Below are 17,485 nucleotides of genomic sequence, written 5' to 3' on the forward strand. Positions count from 1 at the left end.
AGCGGCAACCCATCAAGAAAAACCACGGACAGAGAGAGTCCGTGGCCGTGGGACTCGGCGGGCACCTGGAGCGACCCCAAATTCGCGGAAGGGACCCCGTAAGGGGCCCCGGAGTGAAGGAGGGGGAGCGGTGCTGTGAGTTCATCGCTCTTTCTGCGGAGGCGAAGCCGCGCGGCTGTCACGGATGAGCGCTGACCTTTCTTCCAAAAATACTATTCTGAAACAGCAAACCCGTGAGTAAGGACTTAAGATTTGTTATAATAACTTGAAGAAATTTGGCTGAAACCGGGAGACGAGAAAGAGGAAGTCCGTCTTCCGGCACTGCTTATAAGATCAAAGCAGACTGTTTAAAGAGCGGAAAGCGCTGTGAACAGGGAAGCTTTAAGGCTTTAAAGTGGGACTTTCGTGCACACTTGAAATTCTATTCTTAAAGGAAGAAAAAATACAGTTTAAATTGGACTTGGAGCGGTCCCCCATGGGGCGAGGGAAGACTCTAACCCCAAATCTTCGGGTGGCCGGGTGAAGTTGCTTGACTGCGGAACTGTTACAAACTTCCAGATACTTTTGTAACTGAAGTGCAACTTTTGGGCTTACTTAGTTTGAGTGGATACAATTGCAGGCACCTTGTTGGAACATTGTTAAACGTTTTAAAGTGCTCTGCAGGACTTTTTTCTTAATGTTTTGGAACTAACTTGCTTTTAAAATTGTTTTTGAAAACGGAAACTTTAATGGCGGAAAAGTTACCTTCTTCTTACTAACTTTTGGTGGCACTCCCCCTAGAGGACATTGGATAACAAAGGCCTGGGAAAAGCTTTTTTGCTTACTTTCTTTCTCCAGACTGTTTATAAATTTGGACTTGTCTTTCCCATGGGATTATAACATCTGACCTTGAACATTGACTGATGAGTGGTACAGGAAAGACAAGAGCAGCCAAAGCTAAGGAAGCTAAGGAAAATGAAAAAGCAAAAAAGCAGGCACAGCTTTTGCAAACAACTTTAACTCAGGGACGTAGACTATCAGTGCCTGCTGTGCTTGCAACACAAAAAGTAGAAAGTGAAAAGCCTGAAAAATCTGAAGAGGAAGATATGGCATCAGGAGGAGCAGAGGCAGCACTGAAACAAGTTTTGGAACAATTGTCAACATTAAATCAAAAAATTGATAACCAATCAACAAAAATTGACCAAGCTACATCCTTGATCCAGAAATTGACAGATCAGGTTTCCCAACACACCCAAGCAATTGAAAAATTGCAAGGAGCAACGGAAGAGAACCGTAAATTGGCAGGGGAAGCCGTTGAAATTGCAACATCAGCTAAAAAAGAGGTTGAGGAAGTTAAAGCAGAAGTCAAGCCTCTGCATAAACAGATAGGGGACCAACAAACCTATCTCTCTTTGGTGGAACTGAAAAACCGGGAGACTAACCTTAGGCTTAGGGCGGTCCCAGAAATCGAACAAGAAGATTTGATTGGATTTTTGACAACAGAATTTTCAAAGTTCTGGGGCTTAAAAGAAGAAAGTGATTTTAAAATAGTATCGGCTTTTCGATTGGGAAGATTGGTAAGAAAAGATAGATCTAGAGATTGTCTAATAGCTTTGAGATCAAGAGAGGAGAGAGACAAAATACTAGGCCTACACTTCAAAAACTCAATTGAGATACAAGAGAAAAGGGTGGAAATCTACCGAGATATTCCTAAACAGCTATTGGACCTGAGAGCCACCTATTCAGAATTGGCTAAGTTGTTGAGACTCAACTCAATTCTTTATAGGTGGGAGTTCCCACAAGGACTATCATTTACTTACAAACAGAAGAAGGTTAAAATAAGATTACCAGAGGATCTACAAAAGTTCCAGCACGACCACGGAGAAGATCTCCAAAAAGAAGCAGCAGCCCTTTGGCCTATACTTAAACCAGGACCCACTCTGCCAGCAGGCGGAGGGACGCCTAAACCCTCGGAATTAGAGGAAAAAGAAGATACACCGCTCTAGGTGTAACAGAATAGTTCAGGATGTCTCTGCAGCTACTCAGTTGGAATATAAATGGTGGAAACTCCCCGGAGAAAAGAAGGAAACTGTTTCATATATTGAAGAAAGAACAATTGGACATTATTTGTTTACAAGAAACCCATGTGACCAGGCTCCACAGGAAAGTTTTGGTTAACAAAAGACTAGGCCAAGAGTTTATTTCCTCAGACAAGGTAAAGAAAAGAGGAGTGGTGATTTATGCTAAGGAGAGCCTGATACCTAAATTTTTATTCAAAGATGAATATGGAAGAATTCTGGCAATTGAAATCCAGATCCAAGGAGAAAAAATATTGATACTAGGAATTTATGCTCCAAACGACGGGAAATCAGAATTTTTCAAGAAGCTGCATGAGACGCTGCTGGACTATCTGGACTATGCTAACATCATAATGATGGGAGACATGAATGGAGTGGTGTCTACACATATGGATAAGTCTTATAACCAAAATCTAACATCAGACGGCAGACTGCCTAAAACTTTTTTTGAAATGACTGACAATCTGGATTTGATTGATATATGGAGGACAAAGAACCCCCTAGGTAAAGAAGGAACTTTCTTCTCTGAGGCCCACCTGTCCTGGTCAAGGATCGACCAAATCTGGACCTCCAGGGGGCTGGCACCCAAGACTAAAAAGGTGGAAATCTGCCCAAAAACATGCTCCGACCACAACGCTCTGAAATTAGATCTCAGACTTACTCAAACCGGATCCTTCAGATGGAGAATGAATGACACTCTTTTAAGAGATCAAGAGATTGTGAAAAAGGCCCAAAAAACATTAAAGGACTATTTTGAGATAAATTTGAATACTACAGTAGAAAAAAGAACGATCTGGGACGCAAGCAAAGCTGTCATGAGGGGGTTTCTGATACAACAGAATACAATTAAGAAGAAGCTCTGGAATGGAAAGAAAGATAAAATATTGGAGAAAATACATCAAGGAGAGAAAAAATTGAGAACTAAACCAAAGTCAAAGGATCTGTTGAGAGAAATTAAATTCCATCAAGCAGAATATTCAAAATTGATTAATCAGGAGATTGAATGGAAAATAAAACAGATGAAGCAAAGATCCTTTGAATCAGCAAATAAATGTGGAAAGCTGCTAGCTTGGCAGCTGAAAAAAAGACAAAAGTTGAATACAGTTACAAATCTAGAGATTGAAGGAAGAACGGTGCAGAAACCAGAGGAAATTAGGAAGTGCTTCCACAGATATTTTAAAGAACTTTATGCACAGGGGCCTCAGAAAGAATCAGAGATAGATCATTTTTTAAAGACAAATGGACTATCAAAAATAACTCAAGATAAAAGATCAATCTTGAACTCTACAATAACCACCCAGGAAATTGAAAGTGCCATTCAGAACATGCAACTAGGCAAATCTCCAGGCCCGGATGGGCTTACCTCCAAATACTACAAGACTTTGAAAGACTATTTAACACAACCCTTGTTGGAGGTATGCAACCAGATCATGGATGGGAAGAGGGCACCAGAAACGTGGAAAGAAGCGTTCATCACATTGATACCTAAGATAGAAACTGAAAAGACTCAACTCAAGAACTACCGCCCCATCTCACTTCTGAATGTGGATTACAAAATATTTGCAGACATTTTGGCAAGTAGACTTAAAAAAGTTTTAATTGAAGTAATTCACAAAGACCAAGCAGGCTTTCTCCCTGGTAGACATTTATATGAGAATACCAGAAACATCATCGATATCTTGGAACTTTTACAAACTAACAGGAACACAAGGGCGGTGTTAATTTTTGTTGATGCGGAGAAAGCATTTGACAATATATCTTGGATGTTCATGAAGAAAAACTTGGAAGGGATGGGAGTGGGGCGGGGGTTTGAAAATGGGTTACGAGCAATTTATTCAGAGCAAAAGGCCAAATTAATAGTGAACAATGTGGTGACGGAGGAGTTCAAAATTGAAAAAGGGACACGACAAGGGTGCCCTCTATCCCCTCTTTTATTCATTTCAGTCCTGGAGGTGCTATTGAACATGATAAGGGAGGACCGGCTGGTACAAGGGATAGAGGTCGGAGTGAAACAATATAAACTTAAAGCTTTTGCAGATGACCTAGTTTTGACATTGCAGGAGCCAGAATCCAGTACAAAAAGAGTTCTTGAACTTATATCTGAGTTTGGTCGGGTGGCGGGGCTTAAGTTGAACAAACAAAAAACCAAGGTTTTGACCAAGAATTTGACACTTACAGAAACAGAGGGGTTTCAGAGAGAAACAGAATTAAATGTGGTAAAGAAAGTGAAATACCTAGGGATCTATTTGTCTTCCAAAAATTTGAATTTATTTAAGGACAATTATGAAAAATGCTGGTTGGAAGTAAAGAAGGATTTAGAAATTTGGTCAAGATTGAAACTTTCCTTGTTGGGAAGGATTGCAGCAATTAAAATGAATGTATTGCCGAAAATGTTATTCTTGTTTCAAACCCTACAGATCGTGGACAGAGAGGAATGTTTTGGAAAATGGCAGAAGGATATATCTAAGTTTGTCTGGCAGGGCAAAAAGCCCCGAATAAAGTATAAAATATTAACTGACTCAAAAGAAAGAGGGGGATTTGCCCTGCCGGATTTGAGGTTGTACTATGAAGCTGCAGCCTTCTGCTGGCTGAAAGATTGGTTTTTGCTAGAAAACACCGATGTCCTAGATCTGGAAGGTTTTGATAATGCATTTGGTTGGCATGCATATTTATGGTATGACAAGGTTAAAGTTCACAAATTGTTTAAAAGCCATATTGTCAGAAAAGCGATTTTTGCAGTCTGGATGAAATATAAAGACTTATTAGAGAGTAAAACACCGAGGTGGCTATCACCGGTGGAGGCCAAAGCTCGAAAAAGAACCAATATGGAGGCCTATTGGCCGAAATATTGGGAATTAATTGAAAAAATTGGAGACGGTTGGAAGTTGCAGAGCCAGGACAAATTAAAAAACAAGGTGCGAGATTGGTTACATTATGCTCAAATTCAAGAGGTTTTTAAAATGGATAAAAAGGTTGGCTTCCAGGAGGGGAAATCGAAACTAGAGACAGAATTGTTAGAACCAAAGACCAAGATTTTATCTAGAATGTATAACTTGCTGCTTATGTGGAACACACAGGATGAGACAGTTAAATCTGCTATGATAAAATGGGCACAGGATGTTGGACATAATATTATGTTTGAAGACTGGGAAAGGTTATGGAACACCGGAATGAAATTCACGGCATCTACTGCCTTGAAGGAAAACATTATGAAAATGATATACCGGTGGTACATGACCCCAGTCAGGCTAGCCAAGATGCATCACCTGTCTGACAACAAATGTTGGAAGTGTAAGGAAGCAGAGGGGACTTTCTTCCATCTCTGGTGGACCTGCCCAAAAGTGAAGGCCTTTTGGGAAATGATTTATAATGAATTGAAAAAGGTATTTAGGTATACCTTTCCTAAGAAACCTGAGGCCTTCCTGTTGGGCATGGTGGACCAGAAAATGTCAAAGAAAGATAGAACTTTGTTTATGTACGCTAGCACAGCAGCAAGAATACTCATTGCAAAGAGTTGGAAGACACAAGATTTGCCCACGCTGGAGGACTGGCAGACGCAGTTGATGGACTACATGGAGATAGCTGAACTGACCGGCAGAATCCGAGATTTGGATAAAGAAACAATTGAGGAGGACTGGGGAAAATTTAAAGATTATCTGAAAAAATATTATAAGCTGTATGAATCCTAAGAAAGTGCATGATTAGGAAACGTTAAGCTTCTGCGAATATGATTAAGTAAATGGTAAAATTAGTGACAAAAGAGAAAAGGAGACAATTTAAATTGAATATGTTATGTTTATTTTAAAGGTATTGAAATTGAGATATAATATATTGTATTTGGATACATAACATTCGAAAGTTACAACAAGGTATGAAATAAGGTAACAAAATGCTGACATTGTTAATGCAAAGAACGCAGAATCGGAAGGGGTGGGGAAGTCCAAGTTTTTTTTTGTTTTTGTTGTTAAAAAAAGAGAAAATTTGTTTCTTGTAACTACTTTATTTGTTTATAAACCTATAAAATTGTGGAAAGAAACGCAATAAAAAAATTTATAAAAAAAAAAAAGAATATGTGTTGGAAAAGTCATGTAGTTTTTATCCACATGGAAAGAGGTAAGTGTATGATGTAGGCATTGGAATGGTTTTTCAAAAAGTTACTATTAGCATACATTTGGAATATAAAATAGAAATAATAGGCTTGGCTCAGAAGAAGGGAACTATTTTTTAATGTTTGATGTTTTACTATGTTTAATATATGCTGTAAGCAGCCCAGAGAGGCTGGTGTATAGTAGTAGTAGTAGTAGTAGTAGTAGTAGTAGTAGTAGTTATTAAAGGCAAGTACTGAATAAAAGGCTTGTAAACAAATCCAAGTTTTTAATCAGGAGGAAGTTACAGAAGCTTTGAAACTGCAAAGCTATACTGGAGAAGAGAGGCTAGGGAAGTCAACAGAAGGTTAATTTTAAAAGGACTGTACATCAAAATTTCATATGGAAAGAGTTAACCAGGCATTTACATTACTCCTACTTTGAAAATTGCTGCTGTTCAAATTATTATTGTTGTTGTTGTTGTTAATAATAATATTATTATTTGCATATTCTAATATTCTAAAATGCTATGGGTGGTTGTAACTGCCAAGTAAAACCTGCATATGTCTTAACTATGAGAAATCACATCTTCCTGAAAGGTAACCAGATAGTCAGTATGAGATATTCTTGTTTCATAAGGAACATTTTTATTGCTTGTACTCAGTTCACTTGAAGCTTGGTGTCCTTATACTTGACCTGTTCCTTCTAATCCCGCACTGGGCTTCCAGTGCTGCATCAAGCAACTAAGAATCAGGAGACAGTCCCATACTTTCCTGCCTCCTTCAAATACATTTCCACCCCTGCCTCCAGTTTCACTGCCAAATACACTCCCAGCCACGTTTTTTGAATTCTGTTTGGCTGCTCATCTGACAGCTGAAGGTTGGAAGGTTCCTGGCAGCCCTGCCAGCTTGGCTGCACAGTCCCTGTCCCTTCAGCATTGGTATTTATCAGTCTCAAGGCAAGAAGAAAGCACTTAATCCAGTGTTTCTCAAACTTCGGTCTCCAGCTACACCTCCCTGCAGCAGGTCCTCCCTCTACCTGCTTTCACAAAACAAAACAGATACATGCACAGATGCAAGGAGGTAGAGAACCAGAGTCATTATGAGGCAGGTGGGGGTAAACTTTGGCCCTCCAGATGTTGCTGAACTGTGCCTCACATCATCCCCAGAGAACATGGCCAAGGCTGATGGGAGTTGTTCTCCAACAACATCCGGAAGGTCAAAGGATCCCCAAACCTGCTATAAAGGAATGCTCCTCTCATTTTTGCCACCTTCAGGCCACTTCTTATCAGTCACAAAAATATCCAGAAATTGTGATGTGGCAGCACTAGAAGAGGGGCACAGCAGCAGCAGCCTGTGGGGCTGTGTGGGTGAGACTGTGATGCTCTCCCACCTTTTGAACATGCCAGGGGCTAAGGCAGCAGGAGCTCAAGGGTGGCCCTGCAGCAGAGCCAATCCATTGCTCCCAAGCCTGCATCCATTCTGTGCCTGCCCCGTGCTGGCCTCCCACTTCCTTGCCCCCCTCTCAGTGAGTGGCAGTGAGCCAGAAAAGAACCTTAAAAACACACATGAACAATAGTTCCTTCTTGTGGTGACATTTGATTGTGCGGTAAAAGCTGGAAGTTCCTTACCTTTATTCTGAAGATGGGAGGAGAAAACATGCAGCTCTGCATTACCTATCAATTAAGTATTTCTGACTGTCATGTAATATGTTTTCTTCTGGCTACAACTGAACCGATGACTCGGGAAATGTGATCTGAGCTCTCAACATGCAACCTGAAAATTAATGTCACTTAGAAGTAAGGGTGACTCTCCATTGCCAAATCCAGGGGGAATGCAAAGACGTTCCTGGGATCCTTCAGTGTTGGCTGACCCCAGCCCCACAGGCACAGCAAGAGATAAACACGTTAAGGTGGATTAAGGACAGTTTTCATTTGTAACTGTGGAGACCTCATCTTGCAAATTAGTGGCATGAAAAGAAATGCAAGGCAGCAGTGGGGGTTTGAATATACGGGACACAAAAAATACTTCTTAACATCAACAACCAGCATTAAATTAATAGTCATTCTTAATTCCTATATGCAGAGCAATAAGTTCAGGAAGCAAACCATTATGTATGTATGTATGTATGTATGTATGTATGTATGTCTGCTCTCTGAAGGACAGGAGCAGGAAACTTGTAGTCTGGCCCTCTAGGTCACACTGTCTGGTCCTTGGAACTTTTGCCAGGATGACACCACCACGCCCACAGCCTCACCTTTCATTCTCTTTGGTTGTTTTTGCCTGGCCTGAATGTGCCATTGATTTCTGATGATGTTTCTTGCTTGTCTGGAAAGAAAGGGGTGTGTTAGTGTGTAGCCTGCCGCAGAATGGAAACGTTTGCATTTCTTGCTTTGCCTACTTTAGCCTCGGGCCCCTGTAAAGTTGCCCTGAAGGGATTGTGGCCCTTGGAGTGAAAATATTCTCTGCTCAAGGAAGAAGCACAGGTTTTTTTGTTTTAAAGAAAAGAACTGGTAGAGTTTTTTGCATGCTCAGCTTTGAATTTGTTAATAAAAAGAAATAACGTTCATCATACTCTACCAAGAGAGAAATCTGTGTAGGGAAGCAAGCTTCTATATGTGAATTCTGTCACTCGGTTGGGAACCACATGTGCACCCTGAAAGCAGATTTATCATTCGTTGTTGTGTTTACACACTCCTCAGCTCCACACTAGCCTGGGCTTGACATCATTGTGGATGATGATGATTTATATACCACTCCATACCCAAGGGTCTTAGGGCGGTTCACAGAATCAAATCAAATCAAAATATAAAACCATGCTGCCTCTGTTCCACTGGTTATCCCGGAAGCAAGAGTTCAGGTTTCTTTTTGTGTAAACACTTATGTGTGTGTGCATCGGGACATCTCCACATGATGAGGTTTCCTGCTTTTGCAGGTTACGCAGCCCAGCTGTGCAGACCCTTGGTGCATTCAGCTATATGGGGGGGGGGGGTTACAGATGTGCTAATGAACATGGATTGATTAGAGCAGAGTTCACCATCACAGTAGCACTCTGCCCCCAAGCCATGCTCATTTCCCCCCCTATTGAATGCTTGCAAGGCAATGTTAACCAATAAAGAACTGTGAAAAAAAATGCAGCAATATTGTTTAAATGCAACATTGCCATACTTTATCATGAAAAGTATGTGCTTTGTGGTATAGCGTGAAAGCACAAAAAACCAGGTTTCATCATCGATTTCTGCTTTCAGTTTCTGCGCTTGTAATAAAAGAGTCTGCTGCATTGCACAAAGTCTTCTCTGGCAGTAGATCGCCTCGCTTTCAAGTGTTTGACAGACACTGCTGCTGTGTCATGGTTACAGAGCTTCACTGGCTGATGCTGAATGCTAGAAAAAGACTCCTGCAATGCAAATATCTTGTGTTGCCTTTTTCTCCTCCTTGCAGTGTGTTAAGTTGGGTGGTCTGGTTTCTTGATGCTGAGGAGCCTGTAATATGCACCAGGATCTCCTTAAAGTATTTCTATATCTTTGTGTTCTTGGGTAAAATCCAGAGTACAATGAGCAGAGAATCAGTGTTGTTTTCCTATTTCTCTCAGGGGGAAGGGCTGTATTAGAAGGTTTTTTAAAGTTTGCAATCCCATTTTCAGCCTTAATTTTCCATTTCTAGGTGCAAGAATATGTGCATTAAGTGTGGTATAACAGCATGACTGTCCCTTGCCCATGGTTTCACCTTCCTTCATTTCTCATGGACAGGTTTACTTTACTGGGGTATTCAAAGTACTACCCTGGTGGAAGTCGACCAGGACAAATCCTTCAAGTGCCTTTTTTGCTCCACTAATGACAAGTCCAAACAAGCAAGAATTATTTTGTATCCTGTTCCCCCCCCCAAAAAAAACCCCCAGGTCTCCAGGTTTGGGAGGGGTCCACAGCAACATGACTACTGAGGACCCCCACTTTCACCAGTGGGCACCTAGCAGAGTTCTGATTAGCGCTGGGCAGGGAACAATGATTTAAGTTTCCACAGTGCCCCTGACCTATCATTATTCTTTACCTTTCTTCTGGGAAATAAATCATTTGGCACACTCCCTAACTGGAGACTCGCAATTACATTTGCCTATCAGTGCATGTACGTGCTCCTTGTGTGGTTGTGTTTTTTGAGCAATCTGCCCTTCAGTTGTGTGTGTGGGGGGGGGGTTAATAGCAACATTGTGAAATTAAGGCGGCAGTCACAAACACTTTTACGTTGTATTTTGTCTCAATGGGGAGGTTTATTGTTTTGTTTTTATTATGTATTTTGATCTTGTATTTTTATGCTGTGAACCACTATAAGATCTTTGAATGAAGGACAATATACAAATCAGATAGAAAGAAAGAAAGAAAGAAAGAAAGAAAGAAAGAAAGGAACTTACTGGGACTTGCTTCTGAGTAAGCATGGATAGGATTGTGCTTCACATAGTGGTATACTTGGGCAAATATTCTCTTGTCTGTGCATATAGCAATGAAGCACTTTGAAGCTTTCTGAGCGTTTATCTAAGTCTTTGATTGAGTAGCTGTGATACCACGGAAGAGATTTAATGTTCTATCTGCTGGGAAACGAGGTCCATCTGACCAACATTATCCCTTTGTTAAGGAAGCAAAAGTCAGTTGGAGCTGGGAGAAAACCCCTCACACAGGGCTGTTTTTTGGGGGTGGGGGCATTGCGTCCTGTTGATAGAAAAGGGCAATGAAGTGGAGCCCTAAGGAGTAATGGGGCATACAACACAAGCAAGCCAAGAAAATAGTGAATCTAATTCCTTAGGAGGCAAAATGGCTACAGAAGAGAAGACAGTAAGCTGTGCAGCTTGAACCTGAGGGAATGATGGGTGGAGGAGCAGAGGAATGAATCAGGGCTGGGAGTTGATGGCGGAAGGGATCAATGAGATTGGAGTGGCAAAAACCTTGAAGAAGATCTGTGTGCTGTAGATCAAGGTGAGGGAAAAGAGATGGGAGATGCTTGCGGACAGCAACTATGAAGGGCGAACTCAGGGCTGGGGTGCCTGTAGCCACCTATTATTGGCTGTGCTTTCTGGGACTGATAAGACCTGGCGTCTAACAACAACCGGAGTGTCACAGGTTCCCCATCCCTGGCGTAGATAGACACAGAAGAAAAGGACAAGGTTTGACCTAATCTGTTGTAATAACCAGCCAAATATTAGTCTTTTGTTGTCTTGTGAATCAATTGAATCATGTGAAAAGCAAAGTATATTATTATAATTAGGCATTTTGACAAGATTATAACAGGTGTGAGTAACTGTAGTGGTGGTAATTTTGTATCTTTTGGATGCTATTTTGTTTTATTATTTTTTACTGATCACTTATATTTCTACCTGGGGGAAAAGTCATAGTTCTTTTTGGCTCAACTTAGACTGTGTTCTCACAAATTTTTGCTGCTCAGATCCACATTGAACCATTCGACCGGTTCAAACATTGCTTCCATATATACACTTAATGCTGCCCCAATGTTGCCATACTTCATTGCTCCCTTTTCCAGATGTCCACACATTAGCCAGAAGAGCTGTATGTGTATTAGTACGCTTTGAAATTTCCAGCTAAGGTACAGTAGTTGGAGGGCGATGACAGTGAGGTGCAACAAGGTTGAGGATATTTTGGGGAAACATTGTTGAGAAATATTGGTGAAATATTTGATTATTGGCTTCCCATATGGATACATGCACACCACAGCATGTAGTAAATTATCTGTATTAGAATAGGGATGCCCAAATCAGGAGTGCAAATTATTGGAACTGAAACTTCAGTAACATAAATATGCAGGTTCTTTCTTTGGTCATACTTGTGGTGTGTATCTTTGAAGAATGTATAGTAATAGTATCCTCTTGCTTATTTTCACAGTCTGACAGCAATGCAAGCTTCCTCAGAGCTGCCAGGGCTGGCAATCTGGACAAAGTTGTGGAATATCTGAAGGGAGGAATAGACATCAATACATGTAATCAGGTAAGTGGCTCATGATTTACAGATTTTGGCGTAATATGCAAGTGGGAACTGCAGAAGGAACTAGGTAGAAGGAAGAAGGGAAGGAGTTTTTTTCTTTTGCTGGCCTTTCCTTCCCCCTACATTGAATTGAGTGCTGAAGGTGGGGTGGAAAGATATTCCTGTGAGCCACACACACACACACACAAAATTTTCACTGTTTTATCTACAATTTTATTATGTGAACTGTTAAACAAACAAACAAACAAGTTTTTATTGATTTCCAATGTATAACAACAAAAAGAGAAAGAAAAAAAATCCCAATTTAGCCCCCTCTCCTGTCCAGGACAGATCAGTCTATTTAAGTTTGCCAAAGCCCAGTCTGTGATTTCGGTAGTTACCATTATTCATGGTTATCAGGAAAGGAACATTTAAATAGAGTCTCTGTATGTTTTGACTGCATAGTTAATGAATACTATAAGCATGATAAGGTAAAGGGACCCGTGACCATTAGGTCCAGTTGTGGCTGACTCTGGGGTTGCGGCGCTCATCTCACTTTATTGGCCGAGGGAGCTGGCGTACAGCTTCCGGGTCATGTCACCAGCATGACTAAGCTGCTTCCTGCGAACCAGAGCAGTGCACGGAATCATCGTTTACCTTCCTGCCGGAGCAGTACCTATTTATCTACTTGCACTTTGACGTGCTTTCAAACTGCTAGGTTGGCAGGAGCAGGGACCGAGCAACAGGAGCTCACCTCGTTGCAGGGATTCGAACTGCTGACCTTTTGATCGGCAAGCCCTAGGCTCTGTGGTTTAACCCACAGCTCCACCCGCGTCCCATATAAACATGATAAATAACAACAAAAAGTGGCCGCTTGCTCTATAGTGCATTTACATGGAGATTAATAGTAGATCAGTGGCTCAGAATAGGCTTAAATTAGTTAACAGGCAGTTCTTCTTATAGAGAACTCCATCTATATTCTGATCGCAAGCGAGATAGAACACCTGGGTCTCTCCTTAAAAAAAGATTTTAAGCATGTTAGCAACTTTGCATCCTGTGAGTCTTATCTCTCCTACAATTATAATCTCCTGATTTTGCAGAGGAAAGGTAAAAGCCAGAAGTCTCAAGATTATTATCATGCCTCCTGTACGTCAGTAGGAAGGGATGAGGTCAACTTTTATCAAATGCTTAAACAGCTCCTGTGATGTTTGCCCACACAGATATTCTAGATTGAGAGATTCCCTCCCACCCCCAAATTTAATTCCCCTAGTAGATATGAACCTACTCCTCTTCAATCAAAATTTCAAGGGCAGTAGTATATACTGGCAGGGACATATTTTATTGATTTTTATGGAAATTGGAATGCTTCTGTTTTGCTCTTGGGCATGGTGTGTCCCTTTTGCTTTCTACAAATCAAGTGTATCTTCCTCCACAATGCACCTGGTGTTCAGTGATCCCAAGTGCGGAAGTCTGAGGTTTCCCTTGCTATTTCTGTGTAGCATCAGGCAGCAAGTAAACACTTCGTAGGGTATTTTTAGAGGGAAGCTCAATGTGTGTTGGAGCAGATAGGATCAAGTAGCTAATGGACATCTGCAGTAATCAGAACTGCTCGAATGCTAACTACAGTATTTTTTGCTCTATAAGACACACCTTTTCCCTTCTAAAAAGTAAGGGGAAATGTGTGTGCATCTTATGGAGCGAATGCAGGCTGCACAGCTGTCCCAGAAGCCAGAACAGCAAGAGGGATTGCTGCGCAGCAACAGCAGAGACCCCTCTTGCTGTTCTGGCTTCTGGGATTCAGAATATAATTTTTTTTCTTGTTTTCTTCCTCCAAAAACTAGTTGCGTCTTATAGTCTGGTGCGTCTTATAGAGCGAAAAATACGGTAGTTTGTTTCATACTGGGAACAGCCTCAGTGCATGCAAAGGGTCATGCATTTGCTTTATTTCAAATCTATACAAGTGAATTGAGAAAGAAAAAATAGTTTTTAAAAAAAAACCCGATATGGGGATTAACATCCTAAGTATGTTTACGTGGGGGTAACCCATACAAAGTTCAGTGGGAGTTACTCCCCATTATTATGTTAGCTGATCTGAGATATTTTATCTGAAGAGAATTGTGTTTGCTGTATGGATATGACATACCAGTGCTATGATCAGATGAGCACTTGGTCAATGTTCTTTGTATGGATCAAACTGGATGTATGATCCATGTCATGCAGCAGCTTCCAACTATAATCATTCCAGAACAGACACTTCAATTTTGCCAAGATCAAGCACTGTAGTGCAGCTGATGTGATGTTAGTGTCCCTAACCAGGGACCAGGGGGTCAGAGCTGTATGCTCTCTTTGTCAAACACAATTTTTGATGTTCAGAGAGGATGAGTTGTTAAGATAATTGTTTGCCATGTTTAATGTGTTTTCATACTTTCTCAGTCTGTGTGTAAGTAGAAGTTATTGATGTGTATTTTGTCCCTGTCTAATTACATAATATCCACTTCCCCTCTGTACTCTTATCTATAATTCTCTAGTTACCAAATCTCAAATTTGCTACATTTTTGATTGAAAATACATTTGAAAAAGGATTTAATAGCAAATGTCTTGGCTTTCCATACAGCCTACTTGCTTTATCCTTAAAGCAAATAGATACTTCATTAATGCTCATTCTGAAGAAACACTAGGCAATCGTAAATTCTTAGTTTTATTCTCATTTTCTTACAGATAATAGGATGGATGTAAAACAGGAATGGCTTTAAACAAGTTCAGGGCTTCTTTGCCACGAGGGCTATGTTTTACCTCCACCGCCTGAGGCAATATGCCTCATTATTTATACCCCTTGTTGAGAATCTCACTTGGGGATAGTCCTGTTTCACTAGGGTCCTGCCTATGTGCTTTCCATAAGTATATTGTACACTTCTTAATGGCTTCATGCTATGAAGTGGTTTTAAATTTGTTAAATAAAACCTGGTTAGCCACTCGGTGAACAGAATGCTGGACTAAATGGGCCTCTGATCTGATCCAGCAGAGCTTTTCTTATGTTCTTATTCTTCCTGAAGAATTCTTTTCTGTCTGAAGAAAAACTATTTCAGATCCTGCAGATAGCTCAGTCTGGAGAGCATGAGACTCTTAATCTCAGGGTTGTGGGTTGAAGCCACACATTGGGCAAAAGATTCCTGCATTGCAGGGGGTCGGAATAGATGACCCTTGTGGTCCCTTCCAACTCTACAATTCTATGATTCTTCACTTTTTTGCTGTGATTGAAGGTATCTGATAAAATAGCATGGCATTTGCAAAATCTCAGATATGGATAGAGTAAGCCTTGATATAGGCTTTTTATCTAAACTAGCAACCTTATTTGCTGTTATTTTTCTAATATGGGGAAGGGAATCCCTGGTTGTTTCTGCAAAGCACCAGTACCACTTTTCCTAGGTCACTCACAGAGCAGCGTGCCCTTGTAATTAAATTGCAAACTCCTCCCACATCTGATCACCTGAAGAACTGACATTGTTTACAAATGGAATTACTCCATGGCAACAGAGATGCTAGGAAATAATCACTGCTTAGTCATGATGCACTTGTCCTCACTTGGAACCACTTTCAACCATGGATTGAGTCCTGGGTTGTATAAACAAATACAGGGCTAAAGTTAGTTAAGAGGGTGCTGTATCTAAGATAAAAGTGATCACGTGAAAAAGCCTGCCATTAGCCAAACCCTGCTCTTTTCGTTTCTCTTCCTTCCATCATTTTCTCCTTCCCTTTCTGTAGGTTCATGGTACTGTTTTTTTGTAGAATCTAGAGTGGGCTCTTCATTGAAAGGCTCACAGAACATTGAACCTTGTGTTCTGCTGCTGAAAGACTTTATTATTATTATCATTATGCCCAGACCTCCAGAATAGACCGGTGGATAATGGGGAAATCAACATGAGTCTTTCCCTCTGTGGTTTTCTGCTGCCTTGATCCATTTAATCAGATAAAACAGCATTTGGTTTCCAGCCAGCCTCTTTTCTAAATAGGTTGGATTGTGCCCAGCTGACCTTTTGCTGTTTCCACTGATCATTAAAACTGAATAGATCCTTTAATGTAATCTGTACAGTATTGTGTCAATTCATTTAATGCTGAATTCCAAGGTCTATACTTGTAAGTAAATCTCCTAGATTTCCTGTTTTAGCCAGGTGTGCTAGTAAGGCATTTGGGAGATCCTAAGTAGGCTTACTTTATTTATTCATACTTATTTATTAAAATATTTTATCCCATGTGGAGGTAGGTTTCCGTAGAAATTAACTGCACCTACTTCAAAATAAATAAATATCTTTTGAATATTTTAAAACATCTGTTTTTATTCATACTTCTATTGTTTTCTTTTATATTTTTCTGAACAGCTTAGATGTTTCCTTACAAACAAGGCTCATACTGACCAAAAAGAAGGCCTATTTGCTCCTATCTCTTTAACAATAGTTTAATTTTCAGAAATCAGCTGGTTAAGCTTTTGACAGCATGGGAATTATTACCTCCTAATGTATGTGCAAGGGACGCAGGTGGCACTGTGGGTTAAACCACAGAGCCTAGGACTTGCTAATCAGAAGGTCAGCAGTTTGAATCCCCGCGACGGGGTGAGCTCCTGTTGTTCGGTCCCTGCTCCTGCCAACCTAGCAGTTTGAAAGCACGTCAAAGTGCAAGTAGATAAATAGGTACCGCTCCAGCGGGAAGGTAAACAGCATTTCCATGTGCTGCTCTGGTTCACCAGAAGCGGCTTAGTCATGCTGGCCACATGACTCGGAAGCTGTCTGCGGACAAACACCGGCTCTCTCGGCCAGTAAAGCAAGATGAGTGCCGCAACCCCAGAGTCGGTCATGACTAGACCTAAAGGTCAGGGGTCCCTTTACGTTTACCTTTAATGTATGTGCATTAAGCCGCATATATTAAAGGCAGACCTACAGTGACCGGTTGACCAAGTGCAAGGAGAATGAGGATCCAGAATCCCTTAACATACTATGGCACCTAGAATTCTTTGAGGGAAGAAATGTACTTTATTGGGCTTTATAGTGTGCATGCAGCCTTTAGGCCTATGCATGTATGGTGGAGTTATTCATTACTGGGAGTGGGGACTATTCAAATGATTTTTTGGAATAAAACTTTTGTTTGATCCAGAAGTGGTTATGTTAGGATTTCCCCAAGAGCAAGCAGATAAAATAAGAAACTTCTCTCACTTGAAATATATTTATAGTAGCCAGAAAAACTATGTCAAAATTTTGGATATTTAGGTATATTCTGGGACAGTCAGAGTGGTTTGCTGCTATATAAATAATGAAAGTAATAACAGTTGTTGGATATACTAGAGCCATTTCATTTTCTTTGGGTGCAAATAAAGTGGCTTGTTTTGGCAG

The 17,485-nt window shown here is 40.7% G+C and overlaps 1 protein-coding gene across 50 annotated transcripts in view; it reads left to right on the forward strand.

Annotated features, from left to right (window-relative positions):
- The window catches only part of ANK2 (ankyrin 2), a 313,351-nt gene that overhangs the window by 178,684 nt on the left and 117,182 nt on the right, over positions 1-17,485 (forward strand). For all 50 annotated transcript variants that reach the window (XM_083456942.1, XM_083456952.1, XM_083456921.1 and 47 more), the window contains one exon: positions 12,027-12,128. In XM_083456942.1, the coding sequence (XP_083313068.1) occupies positions 12,027-12,128 (102 nt within the window). The remainder of the gene's footprint in view (positions 1-12,026; positions 12,129-17,485) is intronic.

This window comes from Podarcis tiliguerta, assembly GCF_965153285.1.
Source record: "Podarcis tiliguerta genome assembly, chromosome: 9".
NCBI lineage: Eukaryota > Metazoa > Chordata > Lepidosauria > Squamata > Lacertidae > Podarcis > Podarcis tiliguerta.